Source organism: Rhinopithecus bieti, unplaced genomic scaffold, assembly GCF_001698545.2.
Source record: "Rhinopithecus bieti isolate Rb0 unplaced genomic scaffold, ASM169854v2 scaffold_33121, whole genome shotgun sequence".
Taxonomy (NCBI): domain Eukaryota; kingdom Metazoa; phylum Chordata; class Mammalia; order Primates; family Cercopithecidae; genus Rhinopithecus; species Rhinopithecus bieti.
The window spans coordinates 979777-1002332 of NW_016814090.1; the positions used below are offsets into that span (position 1 = coordinate 979777).

At 47.5% G+C, this 22556-nt stretch overlaps 1 protein-coding gene across 2 annotated transcripts in view; it reads right to left on the reverse strand.

Annotated features, from left to right (window-relative positions):
* Window positions 1-2264: 2264 nt before the first annotated feature.
* ACVR2B (activin A receptor type 2B) overlaps window positions 2265-22556 on the reverse strand; it is a 34143-nt gene continuing 13851 nt past the window's right edge. For both annotated transcript variants that reach the window (XM_017849656.1, XM_017849655.1), the window contains exons 2-11: window positions 8206-8413; window positions 7728-7837; window positions 7406-7557; window positions 7180-7323; window positions 6424-6567; window positions 5869-6017; window positions 4229-4343; window positions 3375-3513; window positions 3151-3281; window positions 2265-2567 (exon numbers count right to left, since the gene is read on the reverse strand). In XM_017849656.1, the coding sequence (XP_017705145.1) occupies window positions 2373-2567; window positions 3151-3281; window positions 3375-3513; window positions 4229-4343; window positions 5869-6017; window positions 6424-6567; window positions 7180-7323; window positions 7406-7557; window positions 7728-7837; window positions 8206-8413 (1487 nt within the window). In that variant the 3' untranslated portion in view covers window positions 2265-2372. The remainder of the gene's footprint in view (window positions 2568-3150; window positions 3282-3374; window positions 3514-4228; window positions 4344-5868; window positions 6018-6423; window positions 6568-7179; window positions 7324-7405; window positions 7558-7727; window positions 7838-8205; window positions 8414-22556) is intronic.

A 22556-nucleotide genomic window follows, 5' to 3' on the forward strand; every position in this document is an offset into this window, starting at 1 on the left:
ATACCACAGCACAAAATCAAACCATTTAAAAATAAAAATTAAAAAAAAGACAACATAGCTTACCAAAACCCTGTTCCTGTAACCACTTGGCCAGCCCACATTTTGACCCCTGAAGCAAAAACTGAGCTCTGAGAGGGAAGCAAACGGGCCTCCCATAGCACCCTGTGCCTCCACACCCAGAGGAAAAGACCCCCGGGCAGCAAGCCCCAGACACTGAACATAGCACGCCAGGTAGATGGCCAGGCATGTGCAGTGGCCCCCCACACTGTGGACTCCAAGACCAGCAAGAGCGAAACCCTTCCCTCCCAGACACGCTACACTAGAAGACTAGCCTGCGTCACGGTGTGCTTCACAGAGGCGCCACACATCTCTTCCAAGGTTGCTGCTAATTTGCTGAAGAAGTTAAATCTCAAGTAAAATCACCCCATTCAGGTCTAAGGGCCATCCTTCTACCAAGTTTAAGTGGGGCTGTCATTCTGAACATCGACGGATCAAGTTACATGTTACATGTGAATTCCATGTGAAGCTCCAAACAACCCAAGAGGAGGCGGCCTCTTCAGTTCTCACCCAGGTCAACCTCTCCCCACAGCCCCCGCCTTGCCTACCCTCATGATGAAGAGATGCACTGTTTTTAAATAAAATGATCTAAAGAAACCAGAAGGAAAAGCCTTCACAAACAAGACTGATGAATGCCCAGACTTGGCCCAGACAGCCAACCTACAGCTGATGACAATTATTTACAAGGGGGCGTTATCAAACAAAATGGTAGCACTCCCCAGAAGATGCAAACTTTTTTCTTTTTCTCTATTTCTTTTAAACTTCCTTGTCATAAAAGCCAACTTACATTAAAATATACTTACTACAAGACAACACAACTAACAAAATATATAATAAACCTTACACAAGTAGAAAATTCTGAGGTATTTCTGGTTTGAGGTGATCTGTGGTCGTGAAGTTTTAATTCTTTTACTTTTCAAAATTTAAACCTTGGAAGCCACATAGCAAAGCATGTGTGTATGTGGATGTGTTTTGTTTGAAAAAAAAATTTAGCATGTTTCATAAATTAAAAAGAATTCAAATGTTGAAACAGCAGCATTAGGAACATTCACTGACTACAGCAAGGTTATGGCATAATAGAAAAACAGTTTTTTAGAATATGTACCACTTTAAGGGGTCTGGAGAAAGTCTTGTCCACGAGCCACAGAAAGGGGACAGTATTGTTACCACCTGGGGCAGAACCAGAGCTGCAGGACTCTGGGGTCCCCAGCGAGGCAGGCCTTGGCAGACTCCACCCAGGAAATCCTCTTGCCCTATCTGTGCAAGACAACCCCCTGTGGGCATTTCCCTGAACTGCTCCAAGAGGAAACAAAAGTATTTCAACTTTTCGTCCATTAAGGGTATTTACAGCATCGTGTCTTATGAAGAATGTATTCACTAACCTGTGATTCTACCCTCACCTAATTTTAAAATTAGGGAAGAAAAAATGTTTCACCCTATGCCCAAGGCCAAGTTAGTGAAAAGAAACTGGTCAGGGACAGCAGGTAAGTCAGGGCTGTACCCAATCTCAGACTTTCTCCAAACCCCACTCTTGCTATTAATGCTCGGCCTCCAGAAGGTCCTTCCCCTCGATTCCTGGTTACCTGAGAAGTAGCCTCCATAGTAAAGGATGCTGCTCCGAATGTGCCCGAGTCCAGTGTAGCTCTGTTCCAAATCCTACCCCCAGTACTGTCCTCCCCTTCCAACTCCAGTCCAAACCATTCTCATCCCAGTTTTTTTCTCGGTCAGGACAACACCCGTTAGGTCCATGAAAGATGTATCTGCTGTTTCTTAAGCTCACTAAAACAAAATAAAAGGAGGGGTGGGAGGGAGGGAGGGAGGGGAGAAGGGCAGAGGGCAGAGGAAACTCCTCTTCTGAGGAAGGTATGTTCTTATGTAACAGTCTTCAAAGGTTCCTCTAGGTAGAGTTTGCAGCATTAGGTTTCCTAAGACAGGAGATGGGTTTCTTTGTGTCACAGATTCTGAGACGACGAACAAAGAGAAAGCGGGAAAAATGAATCCCAAAGGACAGGAGGTGGCTGAGGCTCTTCAGCATGGCGCTGGTTCTGCATTCACAGCTCAGCACCTCAACGCCTGCTGACGTGTCCGCTGTTTGTGATACAGTAGAGCAATATGCTGGTAAAAACTGATCCAATCCAAAAAATAATATTAATAATAATAATTATAATAATTATAATAATAATAATAAGTCAAGGTAAAATAGCAGCTGCATTTTATGTGTTTGTTGGTTTTATGGGATTTCCAAAACAAAACACAACTTTTTTTCCTTTTTTCTTCAGATCCACTGAGTCTGGACAGACACTCATGTCCTGGGCTTAGATGCTTGACTCTTTAGGGGGCAGGTCCACATTGGTGACAGAGGTCACCAGGGAAACGAGACAGTCCGAGGTAGTGCCGTTGACTGACCTCCGAATCAGGGACACCCGCTCCTCCACACAGCCCGCAGACAAGCGAGCCTCTGCATCATGGTCCCAGCACTCCTCGATGGTCACACAAAGCTGGGCCAGGCCCTGAGCAGCATAGGAGAGATGGGAAAGATACCTTTGTTAGGGCCCTTCAATGAGGAAAAGCTTTGGGGGACAGTAAACTTGATGTTCCCAAGGATCAGGCAGAGCCCACCAGCCCCAACCACAGCAGCAGGTCCACCAGCAGAGGCCTGGGGGAAACTTCAGGAATCAGCATGCCTGCCTTTGTGGCAGTCATCTTTCTGAGCTTACTGGCCTCACTCCACAGCCCTAGGAAAGGTTCATTGAACCTCAACATACATAGGAGGGAGAAGGAGACAACCAGGCCCCTACTAGGACAGACATGACTACTTGCCTTGAAGAACTGATACTCAAATAAAATCGTATTCAAAGCCCAAACCATACAAGGGCCCAAAATGTAGCAGTTCAGTCAAAGTGGGGATGGGGATCAGGAGAAGGACATCATCCTACCTTACTCCCCATAACCCCTGGAACCCATTCCTAAAGTCCAGGGAACGTAGCAGACTTTCTCTTTGCTCATTCCCCCTTGATTTCAGCTTACCTGCTACACATGAAGGGTTTTCCCTTCTCCACCCTCTTGCAAAGTTGCCTGCACCAGGCCCCTTACCGGGTGTTTCAACCAGTGATCCTTAATGGTGGGCCTCATCTTCTTGTGCACCACCACCTCCTGCAGCTCTTCCAACGAAGGGTGCTGGCCAATCTCTTCCTCAAAGGGCAGCATGTACTCATCCACGGGTCCTAGGATTAAGAGAGAACCTGGCAGGATCACTCCAAGGTCCCACTGCTCCTTATCCCTCAACCTAGGATGCCCAGGGCTGCCATCCTACTTACCGTCTGCAGCCTTGCAGCGAGACACAAGCTCCCACAGCACCAGCCCCATGGCATACATGTCAATGCGCAGGAAGGCATCTCTCTGGAAGTTGATGGCTCCCTCGAGCACCTCAGGAGCCATGTACCGTCTCGTGCCTACCTATGTGAGGACAGAGGAGGACAGGGTTTACAGTGACTGGCCTTACACACACAGCTGGGACATGGGAGTTACAGCCTCTGTACACCAGATGGAGGCAAGACAGAGCAATTCAGATGGGTTATCAATGATGGCAAACCTCGATTCACCACATTCACAGCAGTTACGAGAGGTCACAGCATCAATTATACTTGGATAATAATTTTTTAAATACTATATCCTGGAGATAATAGTAATCTAAAATGGAATTGTTACCAAATTAATACAAGGAACTACAGATGATGTGTATTTTACTGAGATTAAGACCAAAAACAAAGGGAGAAGGAGAACACTTAAAAATAATAACAGTGACTGTTTTAGAAATTATTTCCTAAGTTTAATTTTTAGTTAATTTTTCCAGGTTCTTTGTTTGGATCCTTAGTACATTTCTTTCTGTTTTATCTTAGGAATTAAAACTAAAAAAGTGAGAGACAGACAACGAGGACTAGTGGTCAAAACCCCAATGGGGAATCTCTACATTTCCCAGCTGACTGTCAGCTACACTGCCTTCCTGGCCTTGGTTTCTCCACTGGTCAAATAAGAGCACTGTTCTGAGTTCTCAGACAGCTCTGAACACATGCAGTCACCCTCATCTGTGCACCTCGCCAGCTAAGCACGAAAAGGGCAAAGTATCTACCCTGGGCCTGCCCCTGTCTTGCTGCCCTGTGAGGCTTGTTACCTGTCCGTGGGTGTCCCCTGGAGGTTTCCCTGGCTCAAATCGAACAGCCAAGCCAAAGTCAGCCAGCACAGCTGTGAGGTCGCTCTTCAGCAATACATTCTTACTTTTAAAGTCCCTGTGGAAACAAGTGGGCAGAGATAAAGCTTAACATCATGATCCAACTCCCACTTTGGTTCCCAAGATACTAGAGTCTGTGCCCTAGAGTCAGTCCCCAGACCAGGCCATCCCCCCTACCTGGGGTGCAGAGGTGAAGCAGCACAGGCAGGCAGCTGCAGGAGCCCACATAGGTGTGAGAATCCCTCAGTGCACTTCAGATGGAAGGCTTCCCCCAGGATTGGCAAAGCAACACCTACCCTAATGGCTGGGCAGACCCTGTCCCAGTCCCCACACTATCAAAGGCCAGCCCATATATTCTCAGAGGGGTTGTGGACAGGCACACTGGCCTGGGATGCAAGTTTTCTGAGAAGAATTTACAGCATTTGGAATGTGAATGAGAATAGGAATTTAATATTAGCTTTCCTAGGATCCTGCAGATATCCCTTAGGGCCTCGAGCTCACCATGAAGGCCGGGTGGAGCAAGGGTGCTGTTGCATGCGCCCAGCTCCACCTCTAACTAAGCAAAGCTATTTGTGGTACTCAATTTCCCCATGCCTGTCTCAGCCCTGTGAGGATTCGACTGAGTGGTAAGTACAAATGCTTAGGGCCACACCAGGAATACTTACTAGGTGTTCCTATTAAGTTGAGCCATATATTGGAGACAACATTCAAGCTTTTGGCCTGTAAGAATAGCACTTTCATACAGTCAACCTTCTATGTCATTACTGTTATTACCATCAGGGACCCTTCAGCTGGGAACGCTGGAATTTGAGGATCATTCTCCTCCCTCACGGTCACAGAACCAGACTCAACTAGCTACAGGACCTTGGCTAAGTCATTCAACTTCTCTGTACTACTGTTCCTCATCTGCAAGACAGAGCTGAAAAATACAGTACTTGTCTCAATGGGCAGTAATGAAGGTTAAATGAATTGACACTTCTCAAGTGTTTAGAGCACTGCCTGCCATTTAGTAAGCAGGACAGTGATGAGCTCATCCAGAGTTTCTTAAAGTGTGGTTTGAGGACCCCAGAAGATCTCTAAGACTGTTCCAAGGGAATCTATAAAGTCAAAATTATTTTCATTTATTTGCTTTTTGAAGGCTCATTCTCTTAGGAGCATAACTCTATGCTCCTAAGAGCTACATGAGATGTGATGTCATCACTCTGACAGCAAATGGGATGTGTGGGTGTGCTCGAATACAGCAAATATCAATAGTCATAATCCACTTACACAAAAGTCCTTTTAAGAGTATAGAGAGGTCCTAAACTAGACAATTTGAGAACTACTGAGCCAACTCTCCAACCAAAGTAATGGAGTCAGCACTTCATGTGGCCATTAGAGGGCACCACAAACCAGCTTGGGAGGCCACACCATCCCCAGGACACAGTGGGAAGGCCAGGTTTTGTGCCCAGCTGCCTCAGACACACAGCAAGCAGAATAAGTATGTTTAGGAAGTTGAAACATCTCCAGACACTGCTCTCACCCACCAACCCTTCCTACAGCTCCAAGCCAAGTGCAGGAAAGGCATGTGCTGACCCTAGTACCTGTGGGCAATAGACGGCTTGTGGCCCTCGCCACGGCACCAGGGCACGTCCTCATGCAGGTATGAGAGGCCTCGCGACATCGTCTCTGCTACATGACACAGTTCATTCCATGTGATGATGTTCCCCTTGAGGTAATCTGTGAGGGAGCCCTGAGAGAAGACAGCACAGAACTTGAGCACAGATTCTGGGTACAGGACAGAACCCAGCCCAGCCCTGGCAGAGAAGTCTCAGTGGGCCAATGACTAGGCTGCCCTCCTGGGAGGCTACTACAATTGATATGGAAGATAGATGAGGCCAGGAGGCAGGGAGGGCTGGGGGTGGGAATCATGCAGTCACTACTCTTATCACAAAAACTTATCCCAGGGTGAGAGGTTCCTATCATAGGGGCACCTATGTCCACTCCTATGGCAGGGGTAACCTCATTGTGGATAGTGCTACTGGGGCAGAGTACCTCATGGTGGACACCTCCACAGGGAAGGGGTCATCATATTATGGAGAGCTACCAAGGGGGCATTCTATCTCCTCTCAGAGTCCATTCTGATGGGTGTGGCTCACCTTGTCGTGGAAGGCCGTGATAAGCCACAGCTCTACTTCGAGGTTGGAGCCTCGCTTCTCGGCAGCAATGAACTGTAGCAGGTTCTCGTGCTTCATGCCAGGTGTGCTGAAGATCTCCCGTTCACTCTGCCACGACTGCTTGTCCTGAGGCCGGGGGTGAGGGGTTGGGGGGACAACTGGCTGGTTTAGCCCTGCTACAGTCACATTGCCCTACAGGAGAACAACCATTCCCCATTCCCCACTCCTGAGCCTCCCAGCTGATTCCCCACCCCCCAGCCTCGCAGCTTCAGCCATTTGTAACAGGACCAAGAGAAGATCTGTATTAAGCTAGGTCCTGGAGCATGAGGCCAACAGTGATCCCTGAGATCACTTAAGGCTAGCACTTTGATTTACAAACGGGGCCTTCCTGTCTGTGGACAGACAGGAAGTGAGTGACCCTGCATCACCCAACAAATGAGGCAGGGCGAGACCTGGTGTCCAGGGCCGCTGGAAAGACCTCAGTGTCAAAAACAAAACCTTGGAAACCGGGGCAAATCAAGGTTTTGCAAAGCCCTACCCTAGTCCTATGATAAAATTCCACAGTTGCATGAAATCTACAGACCAGCCAAGTGTAACATGAGTAACTAGGCCCAATAAGGCTCACTTTTCTCTAATACCACAATGTATTTGGGGTTTGGATTGCCTCAGGGCAGGAGAGCCTCCAGTTCAAGCTGCAGTGGAGGCAGAGGACCTGGATGGAGCCCCTCAAATACTCACCTGGAGTGGGAAGATCTTGACAGCTACAAAGTCATTCATGAGCTGGGCCTTCCAGACACAGCCAAAGCGCCCCCGAGCCTTGATCTCCAGCAGCTGCAGTGGCTTCAGGCCCACCAGAGGGGATGGGGGTGGAGGCCCAGGGTCCTGGGGGAGAGCAAGGCTTAATAAGGTCTGGCCTGTCCTCCCGACCTCTACCCTGCCCTGCCCCAAGCTAGCACTGTCTCACCTCATGGATGTCCACATGACCGTACGGGGGCTTGCGATGCCGGTACATCCAAAAGGCCAGCAGGACGATGAGGGAAAGGCCCCCGATGGGCAGCAGTGAGTAGGCCAGCACCGTGAGCAGGGTGGGGGCTGTCGGAGGTGGCTCATACGTGACTGGGGGACACACAGAGCCCTGTGTCAAACAGTCTGCCCACCCTCACACCTCCAGAGCCAGACTACAGGGCCCTGTAGCCACACCCCACCCAACTGAGGAGCTAAGAGCTCCAAGCCAAAGAGGCCCAGGTCAGCTGACTCAAGGCCCCACTTCCACACTGCCCCCTCACCTTCTGGGCCCCCAGCCTCTGGCAAATGAGTGAAGCGCTCGTTGCAGAAGTTGCCTTCACAGCAGCAGAAGTACACCTGGGGGTTCTCCTCAGTGGCCACACACTCCTGCCTGGAGGCACAGAATTTTCCATACACCCCTCACCTGGGGATGCAAGACTCCCCAGGCCTGCCCCGCCAACCCCTCCTCACAGACAGAGCACCTCATGAGCAGCATCAGGGGGATGGTGTGAACTCACCTCCCCTACAGGAGACCCAAAGCCAAGGAGGAACAGCCAGGGGTTGACACTCACTGAGACCCCTCCTCAGGGTTGAGGTAGGACAAATAGGGTGTGGAAGGGCGTGGGGCCCTGGCAACCATCTCAAGAGCCCCTTCTCGGTCCTTTGTCTCCCGCTCAGACATCCTGAGACCCAAATGGCCCAGTGGGCAGTATAAGTGCAGGTGGGTCCAAGAGGAAAGGAGGGCGAGTCGTGGAGTACCTATCATAGCAGTTGAAGTCATCTAGCCAGCAGCCCTTCTTCACGAGCTCGATGGTGCCAGAGCTGTTGCGCCAGGAGGCGTAGCAGTGCAGCCGCTTGTCCTGCTCGCCCTCGCAGCGCTCCAGGCCACTCTGGTTGGTGCGCTCCAGCTCCCAGTTGGCGTTGTAGTAGATGCACTCCCGTGTCTCAGCCTCCCCACGCCCAGAGCCTGTGCCCCAGAGAAAAGAGAACCACTGAGCATGCCCCTGGGACCACCACCCAAACCCCTACTCCCAGTCCTGGGTGCCAGGCCACCCTGAGGGAGGGAGGCCGGGTGGTAGGTTGGGGTCACCAACCCCCTGCACTCACCCCTGGACGCAGGCCACCCATCCATCCAACACCTCTTAATTTACATGTGCCAGTTGGCACCAGCCCCCACCTTATTCTGCAGCCAATCACAGCTGCCCCTAGGCCTAAGCAAAAGAGAGGAGGCAGGAAACTTAATGCCCCAGAAGGATGGATAAACAGCCAGCCAGACAGAGGCCAGATGCACAGAAAGGGCACCAATACCTGAGGCTCCTGGGTGGGGGTGGGGGCTACTTCCCTGCTGCAGCAGAAACTGATGAAGGCGCACCCTTAAAACCCCAGGGCACATTGGAATCACCGTATGTTGGAGGTGTGGGAGAGAGGAGCAGTGTTCACTCAAACATATATTTCCAGGCCCAATCCAGACCCATCCCAATGGGAATGGGTGCAGAGTATGTGCTTTTAACCACCCCTGTCTGTCTCAGGTAATTGTGACAAAGATCTCAAGGACCACTTGGGAAAACTGCATAGGGGAGTGGCTTCCTGCTGCTCCTGTCTCTGCCCCCACACCCCCTTCTCACAACAGTTCCCCAGGGAGACCATGCCAGTGGGTCTCCCACGACTCCCTGCCCATACGTAAAGGGAAGCAAGGACCCTGTAAGCGTCCTTTCTACACCCAGCAACCACGCCTGGTACTGAAGAACATAAGGAATGTTCTCCACGCAGGGCTGGAGAACATAAGGAATGAGGCCTGCGTGTACAGGGTAAGCCTCTCAAAGTCACCAAGGGGAATACGTGCCTCAGGCAGAGGAGGGCTAGATGGTGGCTTAACCTGCAATCACAGATCATTCTCCTGGCTAGGCTTCTGATGACCCCAGGGCACTCCCCATCACTTCTGAACCCCCTTCCACCTGCTGCAGGAAGTGCCATCCAGGGGGACAACCACTTCAACCCCACCATTCAAACACTTTCCTTCAAACTTGATTTCAAACATTCCCCAAATCCATCTTCCTCACCATCCCCTACAAAACAACCTCCAGTCCCAGCCCCAGTCTACTCCCACTACCCCCAGGAACCACATAGCCCTGAGATAGGAAAGAGTATGGAGATGCCAAAGGATGTTCGGTTCTGTCTGAAAGCTCTGCCAACACCCCATTATAGGCCGCCCACAATGGAGGGAGGTGGTGGCATTTACAACCTCATTGCTAGAACCCCATGCAGACACCCGAGAGGATAGTTGCACCAAGCATCCCGCCATCCTGTCCACACTTCTTGGGCCCAAGTAGGCCAGTGACCTGGCACCACTCCTGGCTGGTCTTCTCCTACCACTATTCCTGTCCCAGGAAGGAGGGAGGGGTCAGAGTCAATCCCACCAGACAGCCAGCCCATCAGCAGCCAAGAGCCCTACTTCGCCATCAGCCTCAACAGCTGACTGGAGTAGCAAGGAACACAAACCCTGCCCTGACCCTGGGGAAGGGCAAAGTACCCTGAACGCTAGTGTAGCCTAAGGACATCCTCACTCTCCTCTCCACCCCCATTGGTGGCCTTCATGAGGAAAGAGCTTGATTTCCCAGGGTATACCCCGGAGAGAAGGATACTGACTGGCTGTCAGGTGAAAGAAGCCCCCCACCACTGGAGCAGCCATTCCCCTGTCAAACCCAACCCCTTTCTGCATCTCCCTGAAGTGATAGGATGCTTCTTCCAGGGGCAGCAGCAAGCAACAAAACTCAAGGATCCAGGTAGCGCCCAACGGTCCGAAATGTCACCCAATCAGAATGGCAGTGCCCAGCCACAGCTCTGGTCATTCTACACCAGGTAGCCTAGGCTCTGACACTTGTGAAAGGCAAACGCATGGGCTCCTGACCAGCCAGTCAGCTGGGACTCAGCCTCTTCAAAACGAAGGGCCTCAGGGTCCACAGAAAGGCTTACAAGGGTACACACTGGCTTCCCCAGTCAGGCCCTTCATCAAGCATGTGGCTTTAAGGTTTAGAGGGAGAACCTGAGAGGGTGGGGTGGCAGTAGTAGACCAAAGGCTGAGCAAGCACCCCAGTCTGCCTGTAGCAGCACCCAATGACTGGGTTATTTGAAGCACCCTGCCCAGAGGCCACAGGGCCTCCTCTCGCCAGGCTGGGCCCCACTGCATCCACGGCAGCAGTTCTAGTGGGGGTCCGTGGAGACCTGAGACTTGTGGGGCCAGCCATGAAGCTGCACTGCAGACAGGGAAGCTGGGCACTCCCCTACCTTCCTTCCCTCACTGCAGCCACACCATAATGTCACACCCTTGAATGTGATCGGCTTCTAGGCTTAGTAAGTCGGAAGTTACCACCTCTGACCGTAAGGTTCCCCACCTTCCTCTGATTTCAGCTCTTCCTTCTCCCTCAGCTAAGACCAGGCAAACTTTCTACTTCCACTGGCCCTTGTGCTTCCCCTGCGACTTAACTTAACCACCCTTGACTAATGGCCTGTTGTTGCTTAAAGGAGTATCTCAGACATCCGAAAAGTGTACCAATAACATAACCACAAATAATCTCCAAGATGAAATAACAATGAACACTTGTATGAGAAATAAAACATTACACACGTACTCGACAACTACTTCCTAAATGTCAGGCTTTCTCCACAAGACTGGAAAGCCAACGAAGGCAGAGCCCTTGCTGTCCTGAGTGGTAGAATCATTCCAAACACATCATGGACGGATGGGTGGACAGACAGATGGACAGAAGGGTGTAGGTATCATGGCTAGAGCAAGATTTCGAAAGGAGGGGACAACAAGGAAGGATGGCCTCAGCCTGCAACCCAAGCCCTAGGTCCTCGGAGTTTCCATCTCCATTGAGACAAGCAACAAGCCTCTGTGCTGAGGTAGGAGTTCAAACAAGGGAGACCAACAGAGTAACCTCCTCTCTCCGGGCCACTGATAAGTCAGGGACCACCCTCTAGCCACTACCATGGGCAGGACCCAAGTGAAGAGGCTGGGAGTTCCAAATCTCTGAGGACCCAAGGGTTCCAGATGTCACCTGGGCCAGGCACAGTGGCTCACGCCTGTAATCCCAGCACTCTGGGAGGCCGAGACAGGCAGATCACCTGAGGTCAAGAGTTCGAGACCAGCCTGGCCAATGTGGTGAAACCTCGTCTCTACTAAAAATACAAAAATGGGCCAGGTGTGGCAGTAGGCACCTGTAATCCCAGCTACTCAGGAGGCTGAGGCAGAAGAATCACTTGAACCCGGGAGGCAGAGGTTGCAGTGAGCTGAGGTCGTGCCATTGCACTCCATCCTGGGCGACAAGAGCGAGACTCCATTTCAAAAAGATGTCACCTGACCCCCATCTGACCAGATCCTCCTACTGGCAACCCAGCGAAACATGGCAGCCATGAGTGGGCCAGACTTCAAGTCCTACTCCAATACTTCACAGCTAGGGAAGTTGTAGCAACTAATTGAATTAAGGCACTTTAAGAGTGGTTAGAACACTGCCTGGCACATTGGCTGTATTAGAGCCACACCTACCCCCTACTGCCTATGACAATCCCTTACAACACAAGTACCCTGTATGACTTCCAGCCCATCAAGTCACGCTATGCCTACAAGAGCTTTATGTTCAGAGCCCTATGTAACATTCTATGCCCCTCCCTCACCACAGGGCTCTGCTGCCAGCTGGAGACCCAGGGGCCTCCCCCATTCCTCTCTCTTCCCCAGACTCTCCTTCTTCACACACTCAGCTATTTATAGCCTCTGGCAATACTCCAACCACAGGCCACCTCTGCCTTTTGATAGAGATTCCCACCCACACCCAGGAAGCCAGGGCATCCATTCACAGGTGGCTCCCCTTGACCCCCAACCCACTCATCTAACCTGGCAGGAGGAGAAGCCATGCTCCCAAGATGGGGGTGCTTATGGTACTCCCTTAGGCCTGATGCCTCATAGTCCTGAGGTAAATGAGCATGGCTCCCAGACACCAGGACAAGGGGCTTGCTGCATCCCTAAGTCACAGCCAAACCAACTGCTGGCCTCCAAAGGAAGCTGAAATACAAGTGGCAATGTCCCCAAGGGGCAGTCCCTATGCTCCAAGAGGCCTAATACCAGTGGAAAGAAAGTACCCAGGGCTCCCCAAACCTTCCCTCCTGGCAGGACACCACTCCCAGATACACCACTCCCGACCCCCACACAAACACACAGTACATGCACACACACACAGTACATGCGCACACACACAGTACAAGCAGACTGCACTCTGAACCAACATTTCTGGTAGCAGAACCTAAGCCAGCTAGTTTTGATGCTCGAAGACATGCACTGGGAGGTCAAACACTGGGAGGTTCGCTCCTATGAAGCTGCTCCTATGAAGCAGCTCAGCCCACTAGACTTTGGACATACCCACTATGCCCTGAGGAAGAAAGGGAGAAATCTCACCAAGGTCTTGCCTGTGAGGGGCTCAAAGTGCAATGGGGAGAGAAAGGAGATGGTTCAGAGGTGGAGTGCCCATGCCCACCTCCCCTGGAGTCCCTGAGCTTTGCACTTGGGTGTCCCCAGTCCAGCCAGTGTCTCCTAGAGGAACTGTGACCCCAGCAGCCAGCAGAACCACTGCTCGGTTGGCTCCTGGAGGCCCCTTGGCAGCCACCTACCCCAGGGAGCAGGTGCCCAGTCCCACCTTTGTGGGCACTGTAGTGGTGAGAAGGAGTGCCACTCACCACTACATCTATCTAGGTCTGCTTCTGCCAGCACACTGGGGCACACCCTCCCAGAAGCCTCCATGGACAGGAGGAGGACAAGAAGGAACGTCTCAGGAGGGCCAGTGTTCTCCCTCTGGTGTCCGGCCTTCACATCTGCCCAGAGAGAAGAGGCAGCTCTCCCCACAGACAGCACCCCTCGAAAGGCAGCCCTGAGTCTGCCCAGCTGCCTTTATTGCCCTAGCAGGTCCCTCCATAAGAGCCAAGGAGGGCCAAGAGCAGTGACTTATCCATGTTATGATTCCACACCCCTAGCTCCACAAAGCAGCATCTCTACCACCTCCCCAGGACCAGAGTAAGGGCAACCGGGTGTAGAGATGGAGGGAACCTGAAGAGACAGATGGGGCCAGGAAGGAAGGCTAGAGTGTATAACAAAGACACTGACACACGCACACACGTGTATGCACATTGTGGAATGGTATGTATAATAGGGGAGAAAAAAATCCCCAAATATTCCAACATTGTGTCTGCATTTCTTTTACCTGAGAGAGTAACTCTTGACTGTTTCTGGCAACCAAATACAATCGCTGATACATATGCTTTTTCTCCTTCATCCATGTATTTATAAGCCATCCAGGTTGACACACATTTATTTAATACTTAAACAGCTCACACTACATCCCAGGTCCTATACTAAGCATTCTGCAAAGAGTAACTTACTTAATCCTCATGATAAACCTGTGCAGGTCCTCATTTTATAAAAACTGAGGCACAAAGAGGCTAAGTAACTTACCAAGTTATTTATTAAGTGTCAAAATCAGGCTTCAAACCCAGGCAGCCTGTCTCTAGAGTGCATGTTCTTTATATACTGCTGCCTCTCCTACAGCTCTTAAGTGCATTTATTTCAGAAGCTTAAAACCTCACATAACTTTAAGCATCCACTCACCTACTGGACTCAGATTATTTATGTTTGCTGATCTCAGCAATGCCATCATGAATTCTTTTTTACATTTTTGTGTGTGTGTGTGCTCATGTGTGGGCATTTCTTGGCTAGGTCATAGGGTCTAAACATCATCAACTGACTAAATACCGTTAAACTGTTCTCCAAAGTGGATGTGCCAATCTAAGTTCCCAACAGATGACAGCCCCACCTGGGGTTCACCTGGTGAGTGTGAAATGGTACACAATTTGGATCTGCATTTCCCTGATTACTTGTGAGACTGATCATCTTCTCATGATTATTAACATTTCCTTCTGAGAACTGCTTGTTTGTATCTTTTCTCATTTTTCTACTGGATTGCTTTTCCTTTGAGTTATAGAAATTATTTTATATATTCTTGGTAATAAAACTTTTCTTACTATATAGTAACCCTCTTCATTTGCAATGAATGCTCTTTGCCAAAAGTCCATTTTATCTGATGTTAACATAGCTATATGACATTTCGTGTGTGTTAGTATTAAAGAAAATTATCTTTTCTAACTTAAAGAAATCTTTCTCTCTTCCCTCCCCCCAAATCAATCTAACACCATCTTTTAATTAGAGTTCAGTCTCATTACATTTATGATTACTGGGTATGTTTACATATATGATTACTGGGTATGTTTAAATTTGTTTCTTCTCTACTGTTACCTCTGTTTGGATTATCTTTTAAAATTTCCTATTTTAGCCACTTTTGAAGTTAATACATCTCATTCCTATTCCGTTGTAAGCTAGGCCTATAAACTTTAATGGGTACACTTATACTAAAAGGGTAAATCAACATCTCTACCATCCCTCATTGGAACTTAAATATTTGAAACTCTAACGACTCTTCCAATGTACATCTAATTTAACATATTGCTTGTGTTCAGTATTTAGTGTCATTGTTCTTACTACCCAGCTCCCAAATCAGACATTATTTGTGTCTGTATTTTCAAGTGTCCACACAGTCATCTTTCCCTGCATCTCTGCCTTTCTGAGACCACTGTCCTTACTGAAAAAAAATCTTTCAATAGAGATATCTTGGCAGGGGAGTCTTTGTTGTTTTTCTCAAAATATTTTGTCTTTCTTCCTGAATGGCAATTTAGATGAACATAAAATTTTAGATTGTTATTTTATCTCAGCTCTCTGAAAATATTATTCCACTATTTTCTAGCTTCCACTACTATTGCTGAAAAGTCTGCTATTAATTTAACTTCGTAGATATTCTGTTTTTTTCTCTGGCTGCTTTCTCTCTTTGCAGTTTCACTACAAGGTACATGTCTAAGTATATATTTAAAGTTATACTACTTGGGGTTCACTATGCCGTTAGATTCTAATGACTTGTGTTTTTTGTCAATTCTGACAAATTCTTGGCTATTATCAACTTGAATATTGCATCTCCATATTCTATGATTCTGAAATTCCTATTATAACCGTATTAGGCCTTCTCATTCTGTCCAGTCTCTTAACTCTCCTTTCCTATTTTCCAATTCTGTGTCTAAACACCATTACAGGTAATTCCTGAAGATCAACTTCCAATTCACGAATTCTCTCTTAAGCTATGTCTAATCTGTTGTTTAGTCCTTCTACTCAATTTATAAATTCAATTATTCTATTTTTTCATTTCTATAAGCCCTATTAAAAAAAAAACTTCCTGGTCAATTTTGATACTTCTGTACTTTGGCCGACTTCCAAATCTCTCTTAGAATTCTATAATTTAACTTCTTGAAAGTTTGCTTCTGACATTTGTTATTTCTGACTTTACTCATGGTACTGTTTCCTCATGGGGCTTTAGAATTTTGAATACTGAGCTTATGTTCATTGGGGCCTTTTCTGTTGGACTACTTTGAGGCCAAGTTTGAAGGGGCAACCTTTCAAAGGTAACTTATATTTTTGGCTTCTGCCAGTCTCCCTAGGACATTAACTATTTGGAACCACTTTAATTTCTCAACTTAGTTTACCAGAGAACAGGATGGTACAAATGCCAAGCTCACATGTGCATAGGCCTATGGTTACAAATTCTCAGGGAAACTTCCCCAACCCCAACCCCGACCCAGACTCAGACAATTTCATTATTTAGTCTCTTTGTCAACAAAGACATGTTTCCTCTAGCCCACATTTTTACTGAAGGTATAACACAACAGAAGTCTGAGGCCATGCAAAGGCCTCAGTCTCAATTCCACATCTTGTCTCCTCTTATCCACACTGCTACTAAACCCCATCTCTAAATTACAAAGACAGGCAAAGTCTCCAAGGAATCAGCAGTTTCAGCCAGTGAAGGCATACAGCTCTAGTTTCCAGCCCCTTCTTATACATGCAGCAATGTATATGCATTTTTAAAAGGGTGTTTATTATACTTTTTCCAGCGTTTCTATGTATTTTGCATGAGGATTTTCCACTGTTTTGTTCACTACAAATGCCAGAAATGTAAATACAAGAGCACCTTCCAAGGTGACAGGAGGAATTCCATCTGCCTTCAGAAGTCCCGCCTAGGAACAAGGAACCAAGCCAGGTGACCTCAAGTCACTTCCAACTTGGACTTTGTAAACAAGGACCTGGCACCATCCTCCCACAGCTCTGAAATACACGCCTTTTCCCAGGCCCCATCACTCCTGGACAACACTGGAAGGACAGCTTCCAAGTAAAGGCCAAGGATCATACACAAACATTTCCTTTTGCTCCCTCCTGTAGTCCCACTAGAACCACAGTAAAGTATTTCAAGGCATAAACCTGTAAGAACAAAGAGAACAGGAGAGAACCACAGAAATGACATTTCAAGGCTGGAAAGCATTTATACACATGGTAACTGATCATGCAGATTCCTAAGTTGGCTCTGGATAAAGTAGAAAAGCGATGTGACTTCCCCCACAGAACCCTTCAAAACTCAGGAATTTGTGGCACCAGATGTCTCTGAAAGAATAGGGTAAAGATGAGTCTAAAGACAGAAGAGTTGGTTAGTAAGGTACAGTCAGATCCTCAGATCCTACCACCACTCATCATGGTTGACCCTCTCCAACCCAGCGGAGATTATGTTTATTTTCCAAAGCAAATGAACAGAGAGCCTCTTCGACAAAGAGAAGCAGGCAAACCTGAGGGCACAGGTATCACACTAAAACAGGAGGAATACAGAACAATGTACCAAATACAGGAACCCCTAGTTCTCATCCCCCGTGACTTCCAGGATGTTAATATCCAGGCTTGGCCCTCCAGACAGAAAACAGAAGATATTTCTCAGGGAAATCCAATTAATTCCCAAAACAGCCCAATCAGATCACCCTAGATTAAGCCAACTCCACCCACGGACTCAGAGCTTTTAATAAGTATTCAGGTCATATTTGTTAAGAATTTTTACATCAGGCCCAGCATGGTGGCTCATACCCATAATCCCAGCACTTTGGGAGGCTGAGGCAGGCAGACTGCTTGAGCTCAGGAGCTCGAGACAAGCCTGGGCAACAGGATGAGACCTCATCTCTTCCAAAAATACAAAAATTAGCCAGGCATGGTGGTTTGCACCTGTGGTCCCAGCTACTTCAAAGGCTGAGGTGGAAAGATCGCTTAAGCCTGGAGGAGCAGTGGTTGCAGTGAGCCGAGACTGTGCTGCTGCACTCCAGCCTGGGTGACAGAGTGAGACCCTGTCTTAAAAATAATAATTTTTACATCATATATTTATTAGAAATATTAGCTGTATTTATCTCATCTGGTCTATGTTCCCTTATCTCTTATTGCTTTCTTCTCAACTGAAGAATCCTCTATTATTCCATGCCTCCTTTTTTTTGGACACAGGGTCTTGCTCTGTGACCTAGGCTAGAGTACAGTGACTCAATCACAGCTCACTGCAGCCTCAAACTCCTGAGCTCAAACGATCCTCCCACCTCAGCCTCCCAAGTAGCTCAGACTTACAGGTGCATGCCACCACACTCGGCTGATTTTTTTTATTTTTTGTAGAGATGGGGTCTCACTACATTGCCTAGGATGGTCTCAGACTCTGGGCTCCAGTGATCCTCCCCACTTGAACTCCCAAAGTGCTGGGATTACAGGCATGAGCCACTCACTCGGCCCATTTGTCTGCCTTTTTTTTTCTTTTTTTCTATTTTGAGATGGAGTTTCGCTCTTGTTGCCCAGGCCAGAGAAAAATGGTGCAATCTCAGCTCACCGAAACCTCCGCCTCCCATGTTCAAGCGATTCTCCTGCCTCAGCCTCCCGAGTAGCTGGAATTACAGGCATGCGCCACCACGCCTGGCTAATTTTGTATTTTTAGTAGAGATGGGATTTCTCCGTGTTGGTCAGGCTGGTCTTCAACAACCCACCTTAGGTGATCCGCCCACCTCAGCCTCCCAAAGTGCTTGGATTACTGGCGTGAGCCACTGCACCCAGGCCATTTGTCTCTTTTTTAACTTAAAAGTTATAATTTATCCTTTAAGTCACCCTAGAGATGACAGCATGCCTTATCAAAATTTAGTATTACTTGGTAGTTCCACTCTCTTCCTGGCCATTGTAAGAATCTTTAGAACAATTTAAATTCATTTTCAACCCACTCTCACATACAGCATTGTTGCCAAGCATTTTCTTTTGTGGTATTTGAAACTCAGTAACACATTCTCACAATAAATGCCTGAATATTTATTATTTTCATTGCTCTTCATTCTCCTCTTCATCTCTGACATTCCATCTGGATTTATTTTCCTTCTGCCTAAAGAACACATTCCTTGACACGTTCCTTCTTTTTTAAGAAGTTTTGTAGGCCAGACATGGTGGCTCATGCCTATAATCCCAGCACTTTGGGAGGCTGATGGGGGTGGATCACGAGGTCAGGAGTTCAAGACCAGTCTGATCAACATGGTGAAACCCTCTCTCTACTAAAAAATACAAAAATTAGCCAGGCATGGTGGCGTGTGCCTGGAGTCCCAGCTACTCGGGAGGCTGAGGCAGGAGAATTGCTTGAACCTGGGAGGCGGAGGTTGTAGTGAGTCGACATCGCCCCACTGCACTCCAGCCTGGGTGATAGAGCAAGACTCCATCTCAAAACAAAAAAAAAGGAGTTTTGTTTAAAAATTGACACGTAATAACTGTACATATTTATGGGGTAGAATATGTTTTGATACATGTATACACTGCGTAATGATCAAATTAGGGTAATTAGCAAATCCATTACCATTTATCATTTCTTTGTGGTAGGAACATTCAAAATCCTCTCTTCTAGCTATTTTGAAATATACCATACATTCTTGCAAACTACAATCACCCTACGGTGCAAGAGACCAGAACTTATTCCCTTAAATGTAATTTTGTACCCTTTGACCACTCTCTCCCCATCTGACCTCCTACCTACATCCTTAGCCTCTGGTAACCACTATTTTATGCACTATTTCTATGAGATCAACCTTTTTAGATTCCAAATATAAGTGAGATAATATGGTATTTGTCTTTCCATGTCTGGCTTATTTTACTTAACATCATGTCTTCTTTCCGGAACGACAGTTTCACTTGATACAGAATTTCAGGCTGACAACTACTACTTTCAGCACTTAAAGCTATCATTCTATTGTCTTCTGGCTTCCACTGTTTCTATTGAGAAGTTAGCTGTCACTATAACTACAGCTCTTTTGATAATAATGCCTTTTTTCTCTAGCTGCTTTCAACATTCTCTGTCTTTGGTTTCCAGAATTTTTACTGTGATGGAAATAGATGTGGATTTTTAAAATTTATTGTCTTACCTGGGATTCACAGGACTTCCTGAACCTGTGGCTTGGTATCTTTAATTTTAGAAAGTTCTCAGCTATTATCTTTTCTGTCTCATTCTCTCTCCTTTACTTCTGTGGCTGTGAGTTCATGAATCTTAGACCTTCTCATTTCTTCCTCTATGGGTTTCTCTTTATTCTGTTGTTATCCATTTTTCTGCCTGTCCATGGTTCAGTTTATACTTTCTTCTGATCTATCATCCAGTTCACTAATTCTCTATCCAGTTTCACCTAATCCCCTGATAAAAGCATTCACTGATTTATTACTTTCTGTTACTATGCAGAACAAGTCTTTAAGACATTTTTCCTTTTCATAGTTTTCAGCTATCTGCTGAAATTCTCACTCTCATTTCCTTGACCACAGTGAACACTGATTTTTTCTTCTCCTCCTTCTTCTTCTTTTTAGATGAAATCTCGTTCTGTCACCCAGGCTGGAGGGCAGTGGTGCAATTTTGGGTCACTGCAACCTCTGCCTCCCAGGTTCAAGCAATTCCCTGCCTCAGCCTCCCTAGTAGCTGGGATTACAGGGCGCCTGCCACCACATTCTGCTAATTTTTTTGTATTTTTAGTAGAGATAGGGTTTCACCATGTTGGCCAGGTTGGTCTTGAACTAGTGTCTTCGTGATCCACCCACCTCGGCCTCCCAAAGTGCTGGGATTACAGGCATGAGCCACTGCGCCCGGCTGAACAGTTCTATTTTAAAATATGTACATGGCAACTCCAACCTGGAGATCATTCAGGTTGGCTTCAACTGTGATGTTTCTGCTGGTTGTTTACTTAAAATTACCAGTCATTGTATTTGAAAAATTATAGAGATAATTTGAGGCCTAGGATGACATAAATCCTCTAGAAAGAATTAACATGTCTAAAGCTACCATTACCCAGAACATATTTTCTGTTTTTGAGATGAGTCTTACTATATCGTTCAGGCTGGTCTTGAACTCCTGAGCTCAACTGATCCTCCCCACCTCAGTCTCCCAGCTACCACACCCAGCAGCCCAGAATATTTCAATCTAACTTTAGTGTTTGTCTACATGTGGGTCCCCCTAACTTCTATATCTTTGGGATCTCAATCCCAAGTAAGTGATTGACTCTGCCCACCCTTTGCTTAGAACCCCAATTCCTGTCTTTCCAGCCCCACAAAGCTATCAAATGCAGCCTCTCAGTTGACCCTATGACTAAAAACAGACCCAAATACCAAAATCATCACCCTAGGCCTTTGTTCTCATGCAGATACTGGCCTCGTAGGTCTTTAGTATCTTCTTAGATATACAATGCCTTCAACCAGAGAAGTTTTATTTTTTCCAGTTTCTCTAGTTACCTTTAGAAAGAGATTTGGTCCTGATTATCAGAAAAGGACATCTCTATATCTACTTTTTACCCAGCTTTTAGACATTATTTTCAGGATCATAACATGCCCAAAGGCAAGGGAATGTCACAAACAGAAATTAAGCCCACCAGTGTAGATAAGATTGTCCATGGACAGTATTAAGCAAGAACAAAAGACACACAAGGGCAAAGCCCTGAAAAAAGTAACTTCCATTCCAAAATGTCACTCAAGAGGAAAACAGAATTCACTTTCAACCAAACTTTATTGTTTCAGACAGTCATAGACTGAAGTGAGTCCCACCAAAATTCATAGGTTGAGGCCCTAACCTCCAATGTGACTACTGACTTGGTGCAAAAGTAATTGCGGGTTTTGCCATTAATATATTTACAGATAGGGCCTTTAAGATGGTAATTAAGCCTAATGAGGTGATAACGGTGGGCCTCCAGTACAACAGGACTGGCATCCTTACAAGAAGAGACACCTGGAGTGGATACACACAGCAAAAAGGACATAGCGGAGGCGGAGCAAGATGGCCGAATAGGAACAGCTCCAGTCTCCAGCTCCCAGCACAAGCGACACAGAAGACAGGTGATTTCTGCATTTTCAACTGAGGTACTGGGTACATCTCACTAGGGAGTGCCAGACAATTGGTGCTGGTCAGCTGCTGCAGCCCGACCAGCAAGAGCTGAAGAAGGGCGAGGCATCGCCTCACCTGGGAAGCGCAAGGAGGAAGGGAATCCCTTTTCCTAGCCAGGGGAACTGAGACACAAAACACCTAGAAAATCCGGTAACTCACACCCCAATACTGCGCTTTACCAGGGGTCTTAGCAAACGGGCACACCAGAAGATTATATCCCACAATTGGCTGGGAGGGTCCCATGCCCAGGGAGCCTCCCTCATTGCTAGCACAGCAGTCTGCGATCTAAGGGCAAGACAGCGGTGAGGCTGGGGTAGGGGCGCCTGCCATTGCTGAGGCTTAAGTAGGTAAACAAAGCCGCTGGGAAGCTCGAACTGGGTGGAGCTCACAGCAGCTCAAGGAGGCCTGCCTGTCTCTGTAGACTCCACCTCTGGGGACAGGGCACAGCTAAACAACAACAACAACAACAAAAGCAGCAGAAACCTCTGCAGACGCAAACGACTGTCTGACAGCTTTGAAGAGAGCAGTGGATCTCCCAACACGGAGGTTGAGATCTGAGAACGGACAGACTGCCTGCTCAAGTGGGTCCCTGATCCCTGAGTAGCCTAACTGGGAGACATCCCCCACTAGGGGCAGACCTACACCCCACACCTCACACGGTGGAGTACACCCCTGAGAGGAAGCTTCCAAAGCAAGAATCAGACAGGTACACTCGCTGTTCAGCAATATTCTATCTTC